The sequence below is a fragment of the Branchiostoma floridae genome, chromosome 2 (assembly GCF_000003815.2).
Source record: "Branchiostoma floridae strain S238N-H82 chromosome 2, Bfl_VNyyK, whole genome shotgun sequence".
Classification (NCBI taxonomy): Eukaryota; Metazoa; Chordata; class Leptocardii; order Amphioxiformes; family Branchiostomatidae; genus Branchiostoma; species Branchiostoma floridae.
Genome location: NC_049980.1, coordinates 5,986,694 through 6,008,105, shown reverse-complemented (window position 1 = coordinate 6,008,105; position 21,412 = coordinate 5,986,694). Strand labels below are relative to the sequence as shown.

Below are 21,412 nucleotides of genomic sequence, written 5' to 3'. Positions count from 1 at the left end.
TTTTGTAATCGGTCCAACATCCGGTTCAACTAATTTTTTCGGTCCGGTTTTTCTGGACCGGTCCAATAAGAAAAACTGGTTTTGTACTGGTACGCTGTACCGGTACCCAGCCCTAATCCTGCATCCTATATGTAAACTATTTTCTTTGGTGAACTCGCGACTTTCTTAGGTAATCTCTGATACTCTGTCAACTTTAAAATTGAAGACCTGTGGTTTTAATTGTCCTCTATGGTCTTGTTAGATTTATCCGCATTCAGTGGTTTACAGCTGTCCTTTCTGTTGAATCAGTGTTTTCATCGATTAAACAAGTCAAAACTTTAGGTATTAGAATCCAATTGCAGGACTTAAGATCAGGGCCCTGTAAATACCTAAAATGTTCATGGGCAACCCGCTGTTTGGATTAAAAAAAGGTAATTTTGAACCCTGAGTTTTATCTTGTGCTAACACTTGTGCTTATGAGTGGTGGCTGCTGATTAGTGTATAGGAAAGAGCTGCGGTAATAATTGAGGCCACACCAATTTAATTTGTTGGTTCTTGGATATTTATAGAAAAAATATGAAGCAAGGGAGCAAAAAAAGATTTTGAAAAATGACTCCAAGTCTGGGGTAAAGATAAGTGCTTATACAAAAATACAGAATGATAAGTTTTCAGCTTGAAAAAAAAAGCAAACTGATGCTACCACTGTACAGTAGCTGCACCTGTTTATTGAATATTATGAAAATTACAGTTTTTATGGATGCATATTGTACAATGTCCTTCATGAATGAAAGATATCACTACAATGATAGAAGATAAGGAGCTTATCAAGGGACAATTAACTATGCTGGCAAGTTGTTTATGTTGGCTTCATGATAATTCCATGGCAAAAGTTTCTTGAATGTGAGGTGTGGTTAATTTTTTTTTCATCTTGCCCCCCCCCCCTAAAAAAAATTGATTCCAAGAGCCAATCAATTTAATTAGTGTGGCCTGCAAAATCAGGAAGAAGGTGAAGTAACCAATGGGAATCAAAGGTTTCAAATGTTGAAGGAATATTTCACCAGTCCGAGAGTAGGTTTCATGTTTAAGTTTAATGACTTCATTGCTGTTTCCAGTGAACTTCAGCTTGAACTTTGACATGTCAGACCTGCGTGACATCAGTCGGCTGGGCAAAACTGACCAGGCACGCGTCGCCACGGGAACGACCGCCACTCACTCACCGGTCAAGACCAGGGAGCTGCCCAGTAGGAGTACCAGAGTCGGTGAGGATGGCTTTCTGTCAAAATTTGGCGAGGAACAGCTAACACAATGTTAAACAACTGAATTACTGTTGGCTAATATTGTGTGTGTAAAGAAAATGTATCTGTATCATTCTGTATCTGTATCTATATAGCCAGTATAACCGCTCATCGGCATAACACACCATGTGGGCTTTTAAAATGTCATATGTCACCAAGGGCCTATAGGTAGTAAGGAGAAATGGTGATGTATGCATTATCTATGGTTATGGGAGTTGTGTTCAGCACCAAGGATAGGGACAGCTTAGCAATACTTCTAATTAAAAACTTGGTATGTATGTCTTTCAGCACCATCTCAGAAAACAGCATTTTTAGCTGAAGCTGAGTAGTAACAGGCATTGGTTTGGTTTCATGTATATCATAAAATGATCTGCAGAAAGTGTTTCATAATTAAGTTCTACATAATTATGTACTTGGTGTCAAATATCCAAGTGGCTAGGCTGGCAGACTCAAGAGTATGGGTTAACTTTGATTCCAGGCATTCCTGGCTAGACATTGTGTTCTTGAGAAAGGAACTTGACACAACTTTCCTCACTCCACCCAGGTGTAGAAATATATCTGTGAAAATGTTTGCAGAAATGGGTACATGACTTTGGAAGAGGAAGGAAAGGTGATACAGAGAAGGGACAGGATTGAGCTGTACCTTCCAATACTGTGCCCTAGAATCAGTGGATGATATGGCCTCAAAAAGGCTGAGAGACTTTGTCTTATACATAATACAAAGTACATTATAATACTATGAACATCGGAATTATTATGCCATTGAAAGTTCCATTGTTTGCACTCACAGGTACCCAGGGTGGAATAACTACTGAGTCCCGTATTGCTACAGTCAGTACACCCAAGCTGCAGCCTATAGAGGTAACAGCTCATTTTTCATTTTTCACAATTGCCTGCTTGCAATCCAATTTACAGTATTTTACATTCAGCTATTGCACATTTTGCTGTTACAGTCTCACCAGACAGGCCCAGGCCCGCAGTTTGAACGGGTGACCTTTAACCTGTCCGGGCGGAGTCCGCTGGTGTCGCACTACCTGCAGATGAAGAGTCTAGAGGAGCGGGAGACCAGAGACCTGGTGGGGAGGAGGGTCCGCAGGACGGAGGTCAAGAGGCTGCCATATCCTTTTACTGCAGTTACAGTGCTGTAACGGGGGGTGCCCCAAGATGGCATGCGCCCTAACTTGGTACTGATTTTTGCTTACCTTTTGTACAAAAGCACGCCGTATTTGTTGCCACTCACTATGCGTATTAGAAAGTTAGATGCACCAAGTCCATGTACACAGCTGCCATATACTTTTACTGCAATTACAGTGCTGTAACGGGGGTGCCCTAAGATGGCATGTGCTCTAAGTTGGCACTGATTTTTTGCTGACCTTTTTATGCATAAGCATGCCGTGTTTGTTGGCACTCACTATGCTTATTAGAAAGTTAGATGCACCAAGTCCATGTACACAGCTGCCATATCCTTTTACTGCATTTACAGTGCTGTAAAGGGGGATGCCCTAACATGGCATGCACCCTAACTTGGCACTGATTTTTTGCTGACCTTCTTATGCATAAGCACGCCGTGTTTGTTGCCACTCACTATGCATATTAGAAAGTTAGATACACCAATTCCATGTACACAGCTGCCATGGCCATATCCTTTTACTGCATTTACAGTGCTGTAACGGGGGGGTACCCTAACATGGCATGCTCCCTAACTTGGCACTGATTTTTTGCTGACCTTTTTATGCATAAGCATGCCGTGTTTGTTGGCACTCACTATGCGTATTAGAAAGTTAGATACAACCAAGTCCATGTACACAGCTCTGTACTTCTACTTCTACTTTGAGGTTAACCCCCAAATATTGTCATTTGTATTCAAAATATATTTTTACATAATGAGTCCATCTTTTTTTCCACAGAATTTCAACCCTTAATGGTTGGTAACCACCAAAATCACCGGCAGCCAATTCAGTTAAAAAGCATTTATGACACAAAAATACACTTAACATTTTTATTATCATCTGTTACAAGAATAGTACTGTATCATTTGATGTACCCAAACATTTGTACCAAATACACACCCTTCTGATGTTATTGAACAGAGGGAACAAAAATTTTCCCGGTGGTTTTGAGATTTTGTTGAATTTGTCACTGCAAAATCTGAGAATACAAAACGTTTGTGAACATTTGTGCCTTTACAGTACTGTATAGCATTATAATATAAGGAAAGATCTACAGTGCAAAAGAATTGAAAGGGTAATAATGCCCAAAACATTATGGACAAAGATGTACATTTTGCAGTTACTGGTTACTGTTCTTCACTGAAATGATAGAAATTACAGAGGAAGCTTGAAGCACTTATGCAAACACATTACCTTAACCACTCATACTCCTCCTGGCCCGACCTACCGAGATGTCATCAAGGAGTCCTTGGAGATGACCAAGAGTCTACAGGATGAGTATAAGAAGTAAGTAATGTAGTGCTTTCTTTTGTAGATGTCTCTTGAGTAGCATACATGTACATTGTACAATTATACGTTTGGATACCAGGCTAGTTTGGAGTGAAATACAGATTGGCTCACATTTTACGTTAATCTTCTTTCCAGGATTTGTGAGATCACTGCCCAGGAGAGGATGAGAATAGAGAGACAGAGAAGAGATGCTGTCAAACAGATTGAGAAGTGAGTGATATAGCTTCAATCTGAAGCGATTTAGGTCAGACAGAGTTTTCTTTTGCACAACCAGTAATGTCTCTCACCTGCTTATGTTTCTAGTTAGTACAATGTAAGTTTATCAGACTTCTTCCTCAGTGCGTCTGACTTGACTTCTGCTTTTTGACGCTATATGTAGCTGATGTAGGTGACATTGTTGCGGCAAGAACACAATTCCAAACTAAGTTTGTATGCCCCCTCGTCCCAGTTAATCATGGCCGTTGACTTTCCTGTCCAGACAGCCCCATGTGTTCTCGCCGCTAAAAGATTTCATCAACTTTTTGCATTCTGCAGGTTAAAACAGGACCTTTCCAAGCAGAGTTGGGAGATGAAGGTCTTTACTGAGAAGGTTCACGACAAACGGGTGAGTATTTTATCAAATATGTTGAAAAGAGCTGATATTTACAAACATGTTCTGTGCAATTGTTAGCTTTGCCAAAAAGGTTCTGTCTTTGGTATGTGTGTTTGTGTCACTGTGTGTATTTGCCTGTGTGTATGTGTGTCACTGTGTGTGTTTGTCTGCCTGTGTGTGTGTTTGTGTGTGTTTGTGTGTGTGTGTGTGTGTGCATGCACATGTGTTTGTGTCTGTGAACAATATAACTCTACAAGCCTTGGATGAATCCATATATTTGGTAGGTGGTTTGAGGTCAACTTGGATAATGGGCACTCTAGCGGCATTCTAAGGTACTGCAGAAGAATGTCCAGTTTTGATGTCTCGTACTAGAGGTTGTTAAAGGATTAAGTACTGTCATCATCAAAATTGGTATGTTGTATTTCAAAACCTTTTCCCATTGTCTGATGTTACAGAAACAACGAGAGTTGTTCAAACCTGCCAACAGGGGGAGAGACAGAGACTGGATGGATGAGGAGGAGACAGAAGAGGAGGAGGAGGAGGATGAAGATGAACAAGGAGAGGAGGAAGGTCCAGGTGATGGAGAGATGAAGGAAGGAGGAGATAAGGAAGAAGAAGAACAGAAAAGGGTACCAGTAGTACAGGTAAGAAAGTGATATTCATTCAGTTGAGCTAACTGTAGAACTATTTCTTCACTGGTCATGATAGAGAAGACAGATGCTATGTACAGTATTTACAGATTCATTGTACATGGAAAATTCGCCCAGCTCTATTCAATAAGTACAATGAATAGTGTACATATAGAATACAACACGGTGTATTCCGTATCGCCCGAGGTACCAGCCCGACCGCGGGTGGGATCGCCCGACGGCCGAATGCCGGAGGGTGATCCGACCCGCGAGAGGGCTGGGACCGAGAGTGATGCGGAATACACCGTGTTGTATTTCATTTATGTCATACCCACCTAAGAAAACCCCTGTTTTGATGCCAAATGCGCCAGAAGTTGAACAAATTTGGTGCCCTCGAACAAAAAGTGTTGCAACAGTAATGTTCCAACGTCCGAATCAGGTAATATTCAATCTTTCGATGGCGCCGCACTCTGCCCGCTCGAAACAGTTCGATTTATTCGAATGGAGCCAGTGTGATACGCCTTTCAAACCTGTGCAATAGGGAAGTTATGGCCCGGTCGGGAACACCCGTATCGAACGTTTTTCTCGTCACAGGTATGACATAACATGGCTTACTGCCCTGTCCTGAGAATTGCAACCCTATCCAGTAGCATTGATGTCAGGTGAGCGACACAGCTGGAATCGAACTCACAGCTTCTTGATCCAGAGGCTAACCACTGGACTACACACGCTTTGGAAATCCAATGCGGATTTAATACGAATTGTAGATGGCTGACTTTGAAAAAATGAGCCAGTTATACTTTTTTCTGCATGTCAGATAATGGATATGCTCAGTGTTTCATGATTTTTTTCTATCATTCAGATCAATGAAGAGAGTGTGAGAAGTGCACGGAGCTCGGCTCAGTCCAGAAAGTCAGCTGGATTCTATAGTTAAGACAACACGAAATGAGGAGCTGCATTTGATGTCACCATGTTTTTATTGTTGCTGGAAAGGGTACACAAAACAGTTTTTCATAAACAGCAGGCAACACTAATTATTGTGTCTGAAATAAGACAGTGTCCAATTCCTGAAAATTTGTTCTTTATTGCGAGGAGAATAACATTGTCTGATACTGATTATGTTACATCATCAACATAAAAATTCATCATAGTTGGTAAATTACATACGGTAATAAGAAAAATAAATTCGGGTGAGTAAAATTTTCAGGAGTTGGAGAATAGTGTATATCTCTTATGATGTTACATTATGGCACAGAACACTGAATACCCACAGCTAATGGGAACATCTTTCAGTCTTATTATCATGATATAGAGTTAAGATTCATAGAATTCTGCAAAATTCTGTATGCCTTTCTCAGAATTCTGGAGAATTCTGTAGAACTGTTCATGTCCCTGGAGACAGCAAACAATAAAATGGGTAGTGAGTTTGCTAGAACTATTATTTATTCAATAGACATGAGAAGCTCAAATCGGCCTGCAGGCTACTTTTTATTTAGGTCATGGGGGAGGTTGAGGGTCAGATAGAATATAACAGAGATACAGATTACATTGAACCCTTATAAATCAACATATCACTCACACTCACTCACTATCCGTTTATATCTGATTACATAATACAAAAACATATAGTAGACTGTAGGCAGGGTTCATGGTCCATGTACATTTGTATTGGTCATTTCTTTTACTTCAAGAGTATCTGAAAGTAGGTTAGATTTGTAGCCTTACGTGTGAGTGTCTGAGTTAGGGCTGGGTACCGGTACAGAAAATTCAGGTCCAGGTCCGGTTCAGGTCCAGAGGATCAGGTCCAGGTCCGGACCTGAACCTGGACCTGATTCAGTATGACTCATACCAATGGTCGATTTCACTACAAAGAAATCTGTTTGGGGGAGTATTAGACTTACACTGGCGTTTTAAAATACTACAACGATAACTGCACCTGTACGATTGACTGTAAACTTTGGTAATAATTACTATAAACTCTACTTTACTTCACTCTTGTCATTTTCTTCCAACTGCAAGCGCCAAAACGTGTGAATGCCTGATAAAATGATATGTTCATTTTCTAATCGGTCCAACATCCGGTCCACCTAATTTTTTCAGGTCCGGTTTTTCTGGACCGCTCCAATAAGAAAAACCGGTTTTGTACCGGTACGCTGTACCGATACCCAGCCCTAGTCTGAGTGATAGCTGAAGACATTGATTCATTTCGTCAATCTACTTAAGTTTTTTTCGGATTAAAACTATCATTCCAGATTCATAGTCACTTGTTAAACCCATCTCCAATGTTGTATGGTTTTTAGTAAACTTGCCCAATGTAGATGTTCTGCCTTAAATGCTGTGTAAGAATACTAAACATGTTTCTGCTTGAATTATCGTCAAATATTAACGATCATAATATATTAAGTTTAATTGCAAATTAACAGACCAGCTTTGTGTAAATATCTTACAATGTTGAATTGAATACATTAATATTGATGTATTATATATTCTGGTCTGTGTGCTGCTGGAGCTGTTCGTTGTTACTTTTTTGTGGTTAAAATTCGGTGAAATGTAGTCATAAAATGGAGAACAATGTCATCTTTAGAAATGTACATTTTTGTACATATGTGGTAACTATTGTAGTATTGATTTTGAGTGAATTGGTGTACACATGGGCTGAAAATACTTAACACTTATGTACATAGGGTGTAAAATTTTGATGCTAATGTTACTGTTGCTTTGTAGTTATAAAGGTAACAAACCCTGATTGTTGTGAATATTGGTAAATACAAGTCTAGTTCAAGGAAATGTTGTGTGTGTGTGTGTGTTTCTTGTCTTACAGACTTACCGAATGGAGTTTGCCATGAATGGTACAATAGAAAAATCCTTCCTTGGCCAAACTTGCTGTTCATATATTCCAGTGAACATGTTCATATTTTGCACTTGATCATAGTCATTACAACAGTTTTAATTACAGAATGTGTTATTAGTTCTTGTCTATTATCAGATACCTGTGAAAATGGTAGCATACAGAAACACATTACAAACGAATATCAGCTTAAAATTTTCCATCTTTTCTTGTAAACCTGTACTTAGATTTCTTGTCTTAAGCATGTATTCTGTCATTTTAGCTGTAGTTTTAACACATGCTGTACATGTAGATTCTATTTACCGTAGATACAGCACTGGTACATTCCATTGATGCTCTTGCCTCAGTAATTTTTTTGTGGGCCTTCCAATGTGTCATCTATGAAAATAGTTTCTGCCTTTCATAAGATAATCAGAGTTTGATTGACCTGCATGTATATATGTCTGCACGATATCTCATCAGATGGACGGGTTCATACGACTTCTCTTGGTACTTGTGTGCATTCTTAGAGAGTACAGTCCTTTGGGATTTTTGATCCTCTAGTGTGATTGCAGCAGAACTTCCCGTTTTGACATCTCCTACTCTTGAGAAGCTATGGTCGCGACTTTGAGATTGATCCCTTTTTTAACATCCTTGGGAGATAGCTGTTGTTGTTACAGAAGTCATGCAAACTGGATTACATGTTAGTTTTTGCAGAATCGAATCTTTAAATAGACCTAGGAGTCTCATTGATAGGGCTGGAGTGCATGATAAAGCTTCTCCCTGGCCAACTGAATCACTCATAAATGTCATCCTCGTAAGTATTTGGGCTTTCTGCTCTTTCGCTAGGAGGGCTCACAGCGCCACTCTCCTCTTCCATCTGTAGCATCTCCATTTCCAGTTCAAACAGTTCGTCGTCTGCTTCATCGCTTCCCAGGCCAGAGGCCTTCTCGAACCACTTCTTGGCTTCTTCGAAATTGTCTTTGCCTTTCTTCTTCCTGTACGCCTTTCCCAAGCCTATTAGGCTGGTGATGTCGTCCTGGTCGATCTCAAGTACTTGTTTGTAGTACTCAATGGCATTGTCTACATTCTCTGCCTCCAATGCAAACGCCGCCCTAACTCGGATAGGTCTGGGGTTGCGTTGGTCATGCTTGCACCAGATACCCAGAGCGTTGTCCAACCCACGGTAGACAGGTGCACCCGTCTGACCTTCAAACTTCAGTGCCTCGCTGAGTTGCAACAGCGCTCCCGATTCGTTCCCTGCCTCGATCAGGAGCCTTGCCCATTCCCGTCTTGCTTCAACTTTGTTCTTCTTGTCTCTTGACTCTTCAGCTGCGATACGGAACTGTTCCCAGCTTTCCTCTACCTTCTGTTGATAGTTCAGGCACTGGGCTAAGCAGACCCTGCAACGTGTGAAGAGGGGGTCGATTCTCAGTCCTTCTCGTAGGTAGCTTTCTGCCTTAGGCAAGGAGGCGGATGCCAGCTTGACCTTTGCACTTGCCTGGGCTTCTTTATTGGCTTTGCCTTTAGCCTTCTTCGCTTCCTCCAACGCTAGCGAGAACGGAATGTAGTACCGGAGGCCGTACTGATGGTACAGGAGATGGTCGTTGGGGAAGTCTTGTAGAGCCTTCGTCAGGATTTCTTCCATCTTTTGCCATTCACGCGCACTCTTTAGGTGGAGTACTGCTTTGTGGCAAATGTGTTGATTTGTCGGGCACAGTTCGTACGCCTGCTGGTATAGGGCCGATGGATTGAGACTTTGGTCCGGGTTTTCGCGCTTGTAGGCTTTCAGCCAACCTCGGCCTTGGTACGTGCTTCCGGCTGCCTCAAACAGTTCAGCCGTCGTGCAAAGAACCTCTCCACTGTCGGGCTCCATTTGCTGTAGTTTGAGAACGTTGGCCGCTGCCCGGTCCAGAAAACTTTGTATGTCGCCATAAGGCACTCGCTTCAACGCTTGACTCTCGACCTGTTTAGTCAACAAGAACGTCTCCGCTTTTAGCCATTCCTTATTGTCGCCGTCGAACTTCAGGGCTTCTTCAATGCAACTCTGTGCCTCCCTATAGCGCCACTGGCCGAATCGAGTAAGACAAAAGGCTTTCTCAAACATGGCGGCGGCCCACCTCTTCTGGACTTCAGTTTCGCCCCCCGATTCCTTCAGTTCCGCCAACGTCTTCCGCTTCGTCTCTGCGCTTGCCACGTCGCTGTGCTTAACATCTATGTAGGCCAGACTGGTTAGTGCCACTAGATTCTCTGGGTCTTCGTCTAGGACCGTCTGAAACTGTCTGCGGGCTTGTAAAGAGTTCTTGTCCCGAGCGTACGATAGGAAAGCCATGGCGTTGTTCCAAGCCAGACGGTCAGCTTCAGAACATTCCCACTTGCTCAGTTTTTCGTGCACGTTTTCGAACATAGACTCGCTCAACTTCCAGAAAAACGGACTCGGGAACTCCTCTAGTTTTTGCAACAAGTCGCTCTCCATGGCGGTCCTGAACTCCTGATTCTGTAAGCCTTGTTCAACGTAGTAAAATGGTCGAGAAATCCGCAGCTTATATGCATTACGTAGTTTCGGTAGTTAGGTAAACGCCCCTTTTGTTTACATTACCCGCTTGGAGGTCATTGGTCAAAAGCCATTCAGAGTCGTACGTGTCAGCGCCCATTGTATTGTGTGCAGAATGTCTCCGTTTCAACGGTTCCCTTTCATCGTGATTCGTATGTCGTAGTAATACCTGTGTTGATGACGTTTGTAAGTTAACCCCCAACTATTGACTTGGGCCCTGTCTCATTAGCATAATGGCTTCAGTAACCTGATCGCCATTACCTATGACGTAGTGAAACCAAGGGTGCCGGTGGACTTAATGGCTTAACGTTAACCGCGCACAAACACCAATTCTCCCGCGTGGTTGAGTGTATGGTACAAAGGGGCTCGGAGGGTCCAATTTCGAGTTTTCATTCCCAACAATCTGCTACAAATTGCATTAAATGCTAACATGGCGTGAAGGTGTATGAGGTAGTGGTTATTTGAAGAAAATTGATGCTGGAGCGTTACTTCCGGGTATACATCCGCGTTGAAAGTACGACGCCTTTTGACCCAGATTTACCTGAGTTCACCCTCCGTGCATGAGGGAGGTTCTCCTTTGGGGGGGGGGGTTCTTTTTGCCGACTTTTGTGTGTTCGCAATTGTGACTCAAGATTTCTTGGATGCATTTGTTTGTATTTTCATATGTCTACAGAAGGTAAGGTCTATGTCGATTTGGGGCATCTTAGTAGTATACTTGCGTTCTGTGGGTAGTGTCGATATGTCTCGCAGGTAGGGTTATTGTGAAAATCTAAGTGGTTTGATTTTCTTTATAACTAGCTTGATTTTAACCCTGAGAGTTTATTCATTCCGACAATTTCAGTCAGTTTTGTGTGTGAAAAAGTATGGCAAAGTTTCAGCGATTTACGTAAAAATGGCCAATTGTGCTGCCCCGAAATGAGACCAGAAATAAACTGGGGGTGCACTATTAACTTTAATTGGAAGCTGATCCGATTATGAATCGATTATGCTAATGTGGTACGGTTTGATTCACCGTACCATTCCAATGCAAAGATATTACCTGACTATTGGACTGAGAACTACTGTGACGTACACCGCACACAAACACGTGTTCTACATGGGACTTAACCAATCATATGTGGCTTACCACATTGAACGATCACAAAGTCCACTTATAAATCGACAATGGACATTCTATAATACATTCTGATGCTTTAAACAAACATGATTTCGCCTACAACGGCGAAACTACGTATGGGAACGCGATAAGACCTTTCAACAGTGTCTACAGCAAATCTTCACTTCACAGTCCTGCTGTGGCCTTGCTACAGAATCCCAACTCATCCGCCATGGAGAGCGACCCGTTGAAAAGGATTAGAAAGTTCCCGAGTCCATTTTTCTGGGGCCTGGGCGAGTCGATGTTCGCCATCGTCCACGAAAAATTGATCCGGTGGAAATGCTCCGAAGCCGACCGACTGGCTTGGGACAACACCACGGCTTTCCTGTCCTACGCTCGGGAGAACGATCCAGTGAAATCCCGTCGACAGTTTCAGGAGGTCCTAGACCAAGACCCAGGGAACCTCGTGGCGCTGACTAGTCTGGCCTACATAGATGTTAAACACAGCGATGTGGCAAGCGCAGAGACGAAGCGGAAAACGTTGGCGGAACTGAACGAATCGGGAGGTGAAACTGAAGTCCAGAAGAGGTGGGCCGCCGCCATGTTTGAGAAAGCCTTTTGTCTTACTCGATTCGGTCAGAGAAGACATAGGGAGGCTCTTGGGTGCATTAAACAAGCTCTAAAGTACGACAGTGAGAACAAGGAATGGTTAAAAATGGAGACATTCTTGCTAACGAAACATGTCGATAGCAAGGCGTTGGCCCGAGTGCATCCCGATGAAATAGAAACATATCTTGAGCGGGGAGCGGCCAACGTTCTCAAACTACAGCAACTGGAGCCCGACAGTGGAGAGGTTCTTTGCATGACGGCTGAATTGTTTGAGGCGGCTAGAAGCACAGACCAAGGAAGGGACTGGATGAAAGCCTACAAGCGAAGAAACCTGAGCCAAATTGTAGACATATCAGTCCTATACGAGCAGGCGTATGAACTATGTCCAAAAGATCAGAGCGTTTGCCGTAAGGCAGTACTACACTTGAAGAACGCACATAAATGGGAAAAGATGGAGAAAATCCTGACGAAGGCTCTCAAAGACTTTCCCAGCGACAGTCTTCTTTACCATCAATATGGTCTGCGGTATCTCATGCCTTTTCTAGACGCAATGGAGAGGCAAAAGAATGCTCGGGGCAAGGCCAAGAAATCAGCAACTGCAAAGGTCAAGGAGACATCCACGTCCGTGCCCAGGGCAGAAGAGTACTTCCAGAAGGGGCTAGAACTTGAACCTCGCTTTACACGTTGTAGGATAAAATGGGCCCAATGCCTGTACTATCAAGGAAAGGTTCCGGAGAGCCGACAGCAGCTTCGTATCGCGGTTGAGAAGGCCAAAGACACGAGGGAAAAAGATGAAGCAAGAAGGGAACTGGCCAAACTATCAATTGAGGAAGATGATGATCCAGTAGAGCTGATGAAGCTCTGTGAGGCACCGCAGTTCGAAGGTCAGGTTATTGAGTCTTCCCTGGGTAAGACATGCGTACGGGACAATAAACGCGTCCCCGGGCATGTCAAAGAAGGGGTGGGATCACATGATAAGCCCTTTGATTGTGACAAACAAGCACTGGAGATCAATAACGACACCGTCTGTGTGGCAGGCAGGGGACAGGCGGCTAAGCACAGTAACCAGGATCAAAGTCTAGATCCAGCAATCCTATTCGACGAGGCATGTAGACCAGTGGATCGGTACATTTGCCGAAAGGCAGTACTTCACTTTAAAGATACACATGAATGGCAAAAGATGGAGGAAATCCTGAAGAAGGCTCTCAAATACTTTCCCAACGACCAACTCCTTTACCATCAATATGGGCTTCGGTATCTAATTCCGTGTGAACTCGCACTAGCAGATGCAAGAGAGACTAAAGGCAAGGACAAGAAAGTGGCCGAGTCAATTGCAAGTGCTAAAATATGCCTGCCCAAGGCAGAAGAGTACCTCCAAAAGGCACTGATGATTGACCCTCTCTTCACACGTTGCAGGACCAGTCTGGTCCGATGTTTATACTATCAAGGCAAGGTTCAGGAGAGTCGGCAACAGTTCCACATTGCAACTGAAGAGTTCAGCGACATCAGTGATGTTATCGAAGTAAGAAGGAACTGGGTGTGGCTATTGATCCAGAAAGGCGACGAGTCGGAAGCGCTGATGCAACTCTGCGAGGCACTTAAGTTGAAAGATCGGGGCGTTCCAAATGTTTATCGGGGGCTGGACACCGCCCTTGATAGCTGGTGCAAAGTTGACAAACACAACCCCAAGCCGGTCAGGGTCCGAGCGGCGTTTGCACTAGAAACAGGAAGAGAAGACAAGGCCATCCGGTACTACGAACATGCACTGCAGATCAACAACAATGACACATTGAGCATGGTAGGCATAGGAAGGGCGAACAGAGCAAAAGGCAGAGAGTATTTTGAAGAAGCCAAGAGGTGGTTTGAGAAGGCCTGTTGTCTGGGGAACGACAAAGCAGGCGACGAGCTCACCAAAATGGAAAGGGAACTAATGCGGGTCAAAGACATGACAAGTTCTACAGAGCATTTTCCTCAGACAGTGGGCCTTGGAATAGTAGCAAACCCACTCAACTACAAGTACGAAGACAGCAGTGATTCAGAAGAAGAAAGCATACAGGGTGCCACAGGAGGACATAGTGCACCCCATCCCAACCAGTGGGCATATTAGGGCTCTAAATATGTAAGTGTAATGAAGAGTTCTATGACACAAAAAGTCAATTCAATGGAAAATATGACATCATACATTATAATAGCTCTTTTGTAATTCTCTGTATGGACATTGTAATCATTTAAGATATATTACAGTACTAGTATAGTAGCAATTTCAGCCTGCCTTCATTTGTTTTATTTCAAGCTTTCTCATTTGAGCATTTTTTTTAGCTTTTGTTTCATAACAATAAGTCATTTTGTACATATATGTAATTTATCAATGTTTGTCATTCTATTTTTGATTAGCATGGTACAAATTTTAAAAAAATCAAGTACCTTATATTATAGGACTCCACTGTTTCCATATACCATAAACAATATGTAGAGTACTTGAGAAGTTAACTTGATAAATGTTAAATAAAAACATATAAGCATTTTACCAATTAGGTAAATGCTGAAGATATTAGTTGACTAGTTATGGTCTCTTTCTTAAGCAAAGCTTACATGAGCACTGATCTTTATGCATAGCTACATGTAGCAACAGTCATAACATATCCTTGTATATTTAGTATAAAAAAGCCTTGTACATTTCTGTTCACAATTCCTTCCTTGTATCCCCTAAGAGGAAAACAATATAAGTGCCCATGGCATTCACTTACTAGTAGTTTCATATCCATACACATGAACATAAATATTCACTCAAATCAATACCAAAATAAAGCAAAAATCATATAATAAAGCAAGTGTTTTTTTCTTTTTTTTTTAGCAATACTTTATCCTAATCCTTAGCATCTATGAGTGGTCATTTTTCCATTGGACGAGCCATTGTAAGATGTTGTTGAGGTTTGTTTCCATGTCCTGCGGTGTGTTGCTCTGTAACTCGTGAACTATCTCTACTTTGTACGACTCCCTCGCCTCTTCTAGTAGTGTCTGGAAAATCTCGCACTGAACGTTTTCTTGTATCTTCTTGTCACTGTACCCTCTGGGGAGGAAAAAGAAAGATTTCAAACTTTAAATGTGTACATTGTTGACTGTCTTTTAGATTAATAAGAATTGCAATAGTTTAAGAAGTTTGTGGAATTTCTGGATATACTTGCTCCCAAAGCCCTTTGTTTTCACAATTGGAGGATTGGAAAGAAGTACATCTTTTCAGTTCTATGCTAGCCTAGATGCCAGACTGTTTTCCAGGGCCTACACAGGCCAGCTCCTTGGCTCCAGGGACAAGATGTCTCCACAGAGATTTTTCCACAGGCCCCTGGAACTGGGGAGTTGACCTGTGTAGATTCTGGAAACAGTCTGGCATCCAGGCTATCACTAATCATAAAGTTTTGACTTTCAAGTTCTTTCATCACCAAAATGGGTATTCCCTTCCCGGGGCTCTAAATTCAAAGTGCTGTAAAACTTTAAAAGTGCTCCTAGGCTGAAACTGAGATGCCTCCATATCTAGATTTGCTTAGAACATGTTTGACTATGTGTGTGCCAAATTTTGTACTTTTAGACAAATCTGCACAATTAGCCTGATTTTTTCAGCTATGCCGCTGGACTATTTTCAATGTTTTTCATCAAGTTCATTTACAATGTTGTATTTTTGGTTACTGGTTTTCCTCTCTTTCTTAACATGTCTAATACATGCACTAGCACTAGCACATACAATTGCACAGAGCATATAAGACCTACCTATTCTGCAGCCTGTCGTACAACACGGTGTTGTTGGTTCTCATCACGAACACGATGTCGAACCATCTCTCAGGGAACATCTCACAGCTGTGGTAGTCCACAATGTTCCCTCCTGCAGTCATCTGAACCTCCAGCTCATCTATGACCTAGTCATTCAAACAGTACATGTACTTTAGGCCAAGCAAAAAAATGTTGTGCTTCCTGTTTCAGTCCTGGGTTGGTAGCTAGAGATTATCTTCTTCTTTTGATTTTTTTTTTGACTTTGGCCTAAACTCTAGTGATACAGTCATCTGAACAAATCATAACTGAAATGCATGATGGCACCTATATTTTCAATGTCAAACTTTATATTTGTGCATAATTTGTGTATCTGTGGATACAGTTTGCTTTTTTCAAAGTTGGCTAAGGTTCTCTAATACCTGGAAAGGGAGTTTGCTGAGGATGGGAGTTTGCCTAGAAAAATTAGTTTGAACTTGACTACAGCTATATTGAAAAAGTTTAAACTTTGGTCCAACACAAAGAAGGGACTCACCATAAATTTTCGGTCGAGCACTCCGACCTTCTTCAGATGAAATGATTCGCTGCACTAATCCGGAAGTCGTCGGATGACGTCAGGTAGCAGCGAATCATAAATGGCGGGAAGGCGAAACCTGCCACCATCACGGTTCAACGAGGGTTGATGTGCCCCAATGTAGATGCCGAGCCGAGAGGCCTGCATTCCATGAACCGGGCCCTCAGCCGTCTTCTTCTAAGTATGCACGACTCGATGCACGGGCACGGGTGTGGTGTGGTTTGCACATCCGGTGTGGCGGACAGGGCATCGGGGGCCGTGCACCGAGTCGTGCATCGGGGAGGCGGGGCGGCCATTGAGGGCCCGGTTCTTGGAATGCAGGCGTCGCGGCTCGGCATCCTCGGGGGTGTTGCAGCATGTGCACACTGGGTCCCCCGGCTGCTCCGTGTCTCTGGGCCGGGTTCGCGTCTTGGATGCTGGGCGGGATTGGTTCGTGGGGGGCGTCGGGGAGGCTATCTACATTGGGGCACATCAACCCTCGTTGAACCGTGATGGTGGCAGGTTTTGCCTTCCCGCCATTTATGATTCGCTGCTACCTGACGTCATCCGACGACTTCCGGATTAGTGCAGCGAATCATTTCATCTGAAGAAGGTCGGAGTGCTCGACCGAAAATTTATGGCGAGTCCCTTCTTTGTGTTGGAACAAAGTCTAAACTTTTTCAATATGGAATTTACCAACACAGATGAGCATTCATTCGGATATTGCCTAGAGCTACTTTTCAAGGCAAATCCCCTTCCTTAGCAAACTCCCTTTCCATCTGCATTAGAGAACCTTAGCCAACTTTGAAAATAGTGAATCAGCTCCCCTCCTTCATGAAATAAAGCTAGCCCCCCAATGTCTGCAAAGGAGGATAATCTCCTGTAGCATCTTACCCTGTCCTCATCAAGAACATGACACTCCCGCTCCTCGTCCCAGTCCTCAAAGAAGTTGTTCTCCTTGGCCAGGTCTCCGATGTTGACATACTTCAGTCCTGTTCTCACAGCAAGCTCCTGCCCAAGTATGGACTTTCCTGTGCCTGGGGTGCCTACATACAAAGGGTATACAAAATCATGACAATATTGTATAAATATCACTGAATAAAAAGATAAGTTATCTTGAACTGGTTAAGCTCAGTTAAGAGCTATTCTTCCACTGGTCTGGGTGATGGAGATATAAAGGAATGGGAAAGAAAGGAAGATGAAAAAGAGAAAAGGGTACCACCAGTGGTGCAGGTAAGAATTGAAAATGGAAGTGATCATGATATTGGTCAAGTTTAGCTCATCACAGAGGAGCTATTCTTCCACTGGTCAATACGAGAAGACATACACTTTATACAGTATTTACAGGTTCATTGGACGATGGCTTTATGTCCGGTTCTAAAGACTGTGACCAAGGAGGTTTAAAAAAAGTACTGCACTACCCGTGCTACCCTCAATTTTGTTGTTGTTGTCAGAACACTCGTCTTACTTTCAGTTGAAAAATAAAAGAGATTTAAGGCTTGCAACCTATCCCCGTATATCCCCACACAGCAAAGGAAATTTGTGTAACTAGGTACTACATGAGTTTGATTGAATGAACAGATGGACCAGTCAACTCCACCGTTCGCAGATAAGCTGTGCATCTTGGGTTACACACGAAGAACGTCAAGTGGAGGTGCTCTAAAAAATTTGAACTGTTACAACACGTGTGCAGCCCCCCACCCCCATACCTAACATAACAATCAATGTCATAAAATATAACACCACTTTTCAAAGAAAACAACCTCCTCTCTACGACCTGAAGTATTCAATATTTCACATAATGAGTAAATCAGCATTCGTTCTTGATTCTAATACGTGAAAATACCCGAAAATACCTGTGATCAAAATATTGGGCGCATGGCGATCCTCCATTTTGGCTGTTGCATGCCGGGAGAAGTTAATAAGTTAACAGGTTTCCTAGCAATTTGCTAGGTTGATTGCTAGGCTAGGCTATGCTATAGAAGAGATATCGTAAGTTAAGTATGATCAGTGTACTAGCAGATATTCAGGGCGTCATTTATGAAAGGAAAATTAAATCATGAGTTGTTTTATCTGACATTTATGATTCTCTTTGGTTAATGATATGTGACCTGGTTAGGTGACGTCAGCACGGGACAGTCTTAATACCGGAAAACACAGGAAAACACAGTTAAACACCGGAAACCACCGGAAAACACATGAAGGAGTGTACAATCTACTGAAATACAGTATGTTTTGATGAGTAAACATGACAGGTCGCTATGTTTTGCCACAGAATAATCTACCCATGGCCCTGGAATGAAGAAATCGTCAGAAAATGCATGAGACCACGGGTCGGACCGCCGCCGTCGTGGCGGCCATGTTTGTTTTCATTGCAGAGTACATGTTTGTTTAGCGGGGTCTGATACTTTCACAACAAGACAGCTGATATCTACCGAACTTCAGTGCAAAAATCTGCTATATTATATATATGAATCTACTCGGATTGTGACAAGAATCTGTTTGCTGTATTTCTTAATAAAGCTTGGCAAGTGCTTCTTCTAGCCGTCAACGTTAACGTTACATAATTTTGCACACGCCGTGAGCACGTCCAGTCCGCCAAATTACAAATAAAGCGGTGTCCTACGTGCTTTCAAGAGTGTATATTCATTCCACAGACAAACATTTCCCTAAGTGGTTTCTCACTAGATGTGGCAATTATACCCAGTATATCAAAGAAAGAAAACTATTATATTGTCTGCTCAATTTCTCCGCGTAGTGTGTTACGTTGGGTCAACAATGGCGGTATTTCCTACCCAAGCTATACCGTGATGCTCTAGCGGCCCGACCCGACCCGGGCGGGACATAAAAAATTTGGAGCGCGAAGTTGTATTTGTGTTGAGGGGAGAGTACTGTACTGATTCGCAAAATGATCGGGTCAGGTCCTAATATGCCGTGTCTGCATTTTTTCGGCGTAAGAACCTAGTCCCGATATGCTGGAAATCACGAACCAGTGCTTGTGGAAGGCCGCAAAGCCCTAAAGAAGTGAGTGTTTACAAACTGATCCGATTGTAAACAAAGGACCCACGCTGGCTGCATTATGCAGATTGGGGCCCCCGGTAATTGGCATCTCAATGGGAAATATGTAAAAAAAAGATAGCCCGACAAGTACGTCAAACAAGAAAGCCCCTAAAAGTTACCGGTGCGTGAAAAAAAATGATTGTGGGGCGTGAGTGTGACGATGTGTTGAGTGCCAGGGACTTGGATTGATACTAAGTAATAAATATATATTTATATTTATCATGAGTGCAATTTCTTATTTATGTTGACGTTCTTGATGAATGACAAGCATTATCTTATTTAAAAAAAACCTTCATGTTGCTGTTTCCTTGTTAAAAGGATTTCATTACTTTGTACCTTAGAAGAACGGCTGGACGGATTTCTTGGAGGTATGTATGCCTCGAAATCAGCTTTCCCCTATTGTCCCATCAAAAGTGGTCCCAGAAATAAGTTCCAATGATCCCAAATTTACGATGGTCCAAACCTGATTATTAGGAAGTATGTGTCACAACAATAAAGTTGACAGTATTTCTGTATAAACTGTCAATAACAATAAACTCAAAATCAACACAGATTCAAATGTCTTTATTCAAATGTGATTTATAATATATTTTATTATTGAACAAACAGATCTCCGGTGATTAAATGCAAATGTCCACTGTCTGGAATTACCATAATTACTATTACAAAAATACAGCTGTTTTCAACAGACACAGCAAGTGGTCTCTGTACAGGAGTCTAGAAGTATCATTATTACTATATAATTACAAAAATACAACTGTTTTCAACAGACAAAAAAAAAACTCTCAAACTCTCAGTCCAACTTCCACTTGTTACGGTACTTAATCTACAGCAAGTGGTCCCTGTAAAGAAGTCTGGGAGTACCATTCCCAAAAATACAACTGTTTTCAACAGACAAACCAAAAATCAACTTTCCGTCCAACTTCCACTTGTTCAGTACTAAATTTACAGCAAGTGGTCCCTGTAAAGAAGTCTGGGAGTACCATTTGCAACAATACGACTGTTTTCAACAGAAAAAAACAACTTGCCGTCCAACTTCCACTTGTTACGGTACTAAATTTACATTATCAATAAAAATCATACCTTTGAAAGTCGCTTGTGCCCTGCTACAAAAGAATTAATACCATTCTTATTCAAAATTCCATGCCCGTGTGTCGATACAACACCCAGCTTTGATTGAAACGCTTTTAACTTGTTTGATAACCTGTAAGTAAAGTCTCCACTGCGTGCGATGCATGGCTGTGAATCTATCCGTTGTTCTTTTTTATGGACATGTTGATATATATCATATGGTCACATACTGTGTGTGATCATATATCATATGGTTACATCATAATATGAGTGGAAAATCAAGAACGTCAAAATGTACAGGGAGTTACACAATTATGCCGAAAAAAATGCAGACACGGCATATTAGGACCTGACCCGATCATTTTGCGAATCAGCACTCTCCCGTCAACACGAATACAACTTTGCACTCAAAAAAATGTATGTCCCGCCCGGGTCGGGGCGGGCCGCTAGAGCATCACGGTATAGCTTGGGTAGGAAATGACGCCATTGTTGACCCAACGTAACACACTACGCGGAGAAATTGAGCAGACAATATAGTTTTCTTTCTTCAATATAGGTAGAATTGCCACATCTAGTGGGAAACCACTTAGGGAAATGTGTGTCTGTGAAATGAATATACACTCTTGAAAACACGTAGGACACCGCCTTATTTGTAAGTTGGAGGACTGGACGTGCTGTGCTTGTGCAAAATTATGTAACGTTAACGTTGACAGCTTGAAGAAGCAAGCTTTATTAAAGAAATACAGAAAACAGATTCTTGTCACAATCCGAGTAGATTCATATATTTAATATTTATGCCAATATATAACAGATTTTTGCACCGAAGTTCGGTAGATATCGGCTGTCTTGTTGTGAACCCCGCTAAACAAACATGTATTCTGCAATGAAAACAAACATGGCCACCACGGCGGCGGCGGTGACCCGGG

The 21,412-nt window shown here is 42.4% G+C and overlaps 3 protein-coding genes across 3 annotated transcripts in view; 1 reads left to right on the top strand and 2 right to left on the bottom strand.

Annotated features, from left to right (window-relative positions):
* Positions 1-6,694, top strand: part of LOC118431969 (protein FAM227B-like) — a gene marked incomplete in the record, with an annotated part of 15,267 nt that extends 8,573 nt beyond the window's left edge. The window contains 8 exon segments of the mRNA XM_035843428.1: positions 1,092-1,238; positions 2,065-2,135; positions 2,228-2,391; positions 3,653-3,730; positions 3,869-3,943; positions 4,268-4,337; positions 4,781-4,969; positions 5,817-6,694. Of these exon segments, the coding sequence (XP_035699321.1) occupies positions 1,092-1,238; positions 2,065-2,135; positions 2,228-2,391; positions 3,653-3,730; positions 3,869-3,943; positions 4,268-4,337; positions 4,781-4,969; positions 5,817-5,888 (866 nt within the window).
* Positions 6,695-8,577: 1,883 nt separating this feature from the next.
* LOC118431959 lies at positions 8,578-10,257 on the bottom strand. Its single transcript, XM_035843416.1, has one exon. It carries the CDS (start codon positions 10,255-10,257, stop codon positions 8,578-8,580), a length of 1,680 nt encoding a protein of 559 aa, XP_035699309.1.
* A 4,634-nt stretch (positions 10,258-14,891) lies between these two features.
* Positions 14,892-18,317, bottom strand: LOC118410217 (adenylate kinase isoenzyme 6-like). The gene is made up of 4 exons (XM_035811779.1): positions 18,212-18,317; positions 17,250-17,401; positions 15,806-15,951; positions 14,892-15,110 (listed from the first exon to the last, which is right to left on the bottom strand). Exons 1-4 carry the CDS (start codon positions 18,246-18,248, stop codon positions 14,921-14,923), a joined length of 525 nt encoding a protein of 174 aa, XP_035667672.1. The 5' UTR covers positions 18,249-18,317; the 3' UTR covers positions 14,892-14,920.
* Positions 18,318-21,412: the final 3,095 nt, after the last annotated feature.

Bases quoted from the DNA above. Each gene is read 5' to 3' on its own strand.
- LOC118431959 (XM_035843416.1), bottom strand. From the start codon at position 10,257: ATGGAGAGCGACTTGTTGCAAAAACTAGAGGAGTTCCCGAGTCCGTTT.
- LOC118410217 (XM_035811779.1), bottom strand. From the start codon at position 18,248: ATGGAGGATCGCCATGCGCCCAATATTTTGATCACAG. The intron at 17,402-18,211 runs GTATTTTCGGGT...CTTTGTATGTAG, and splicing joins GCCCAATATTTTGATCACAG to GCACCCCAGGCACAGGAAAG. The intron at 15,952-17,249 runs GTAAGATGCTAC...TTGAATGACTAG, and splicing joins ATGTTCTTGATGAGGACAGG to GTCATAGATGAGCTGGAGGT.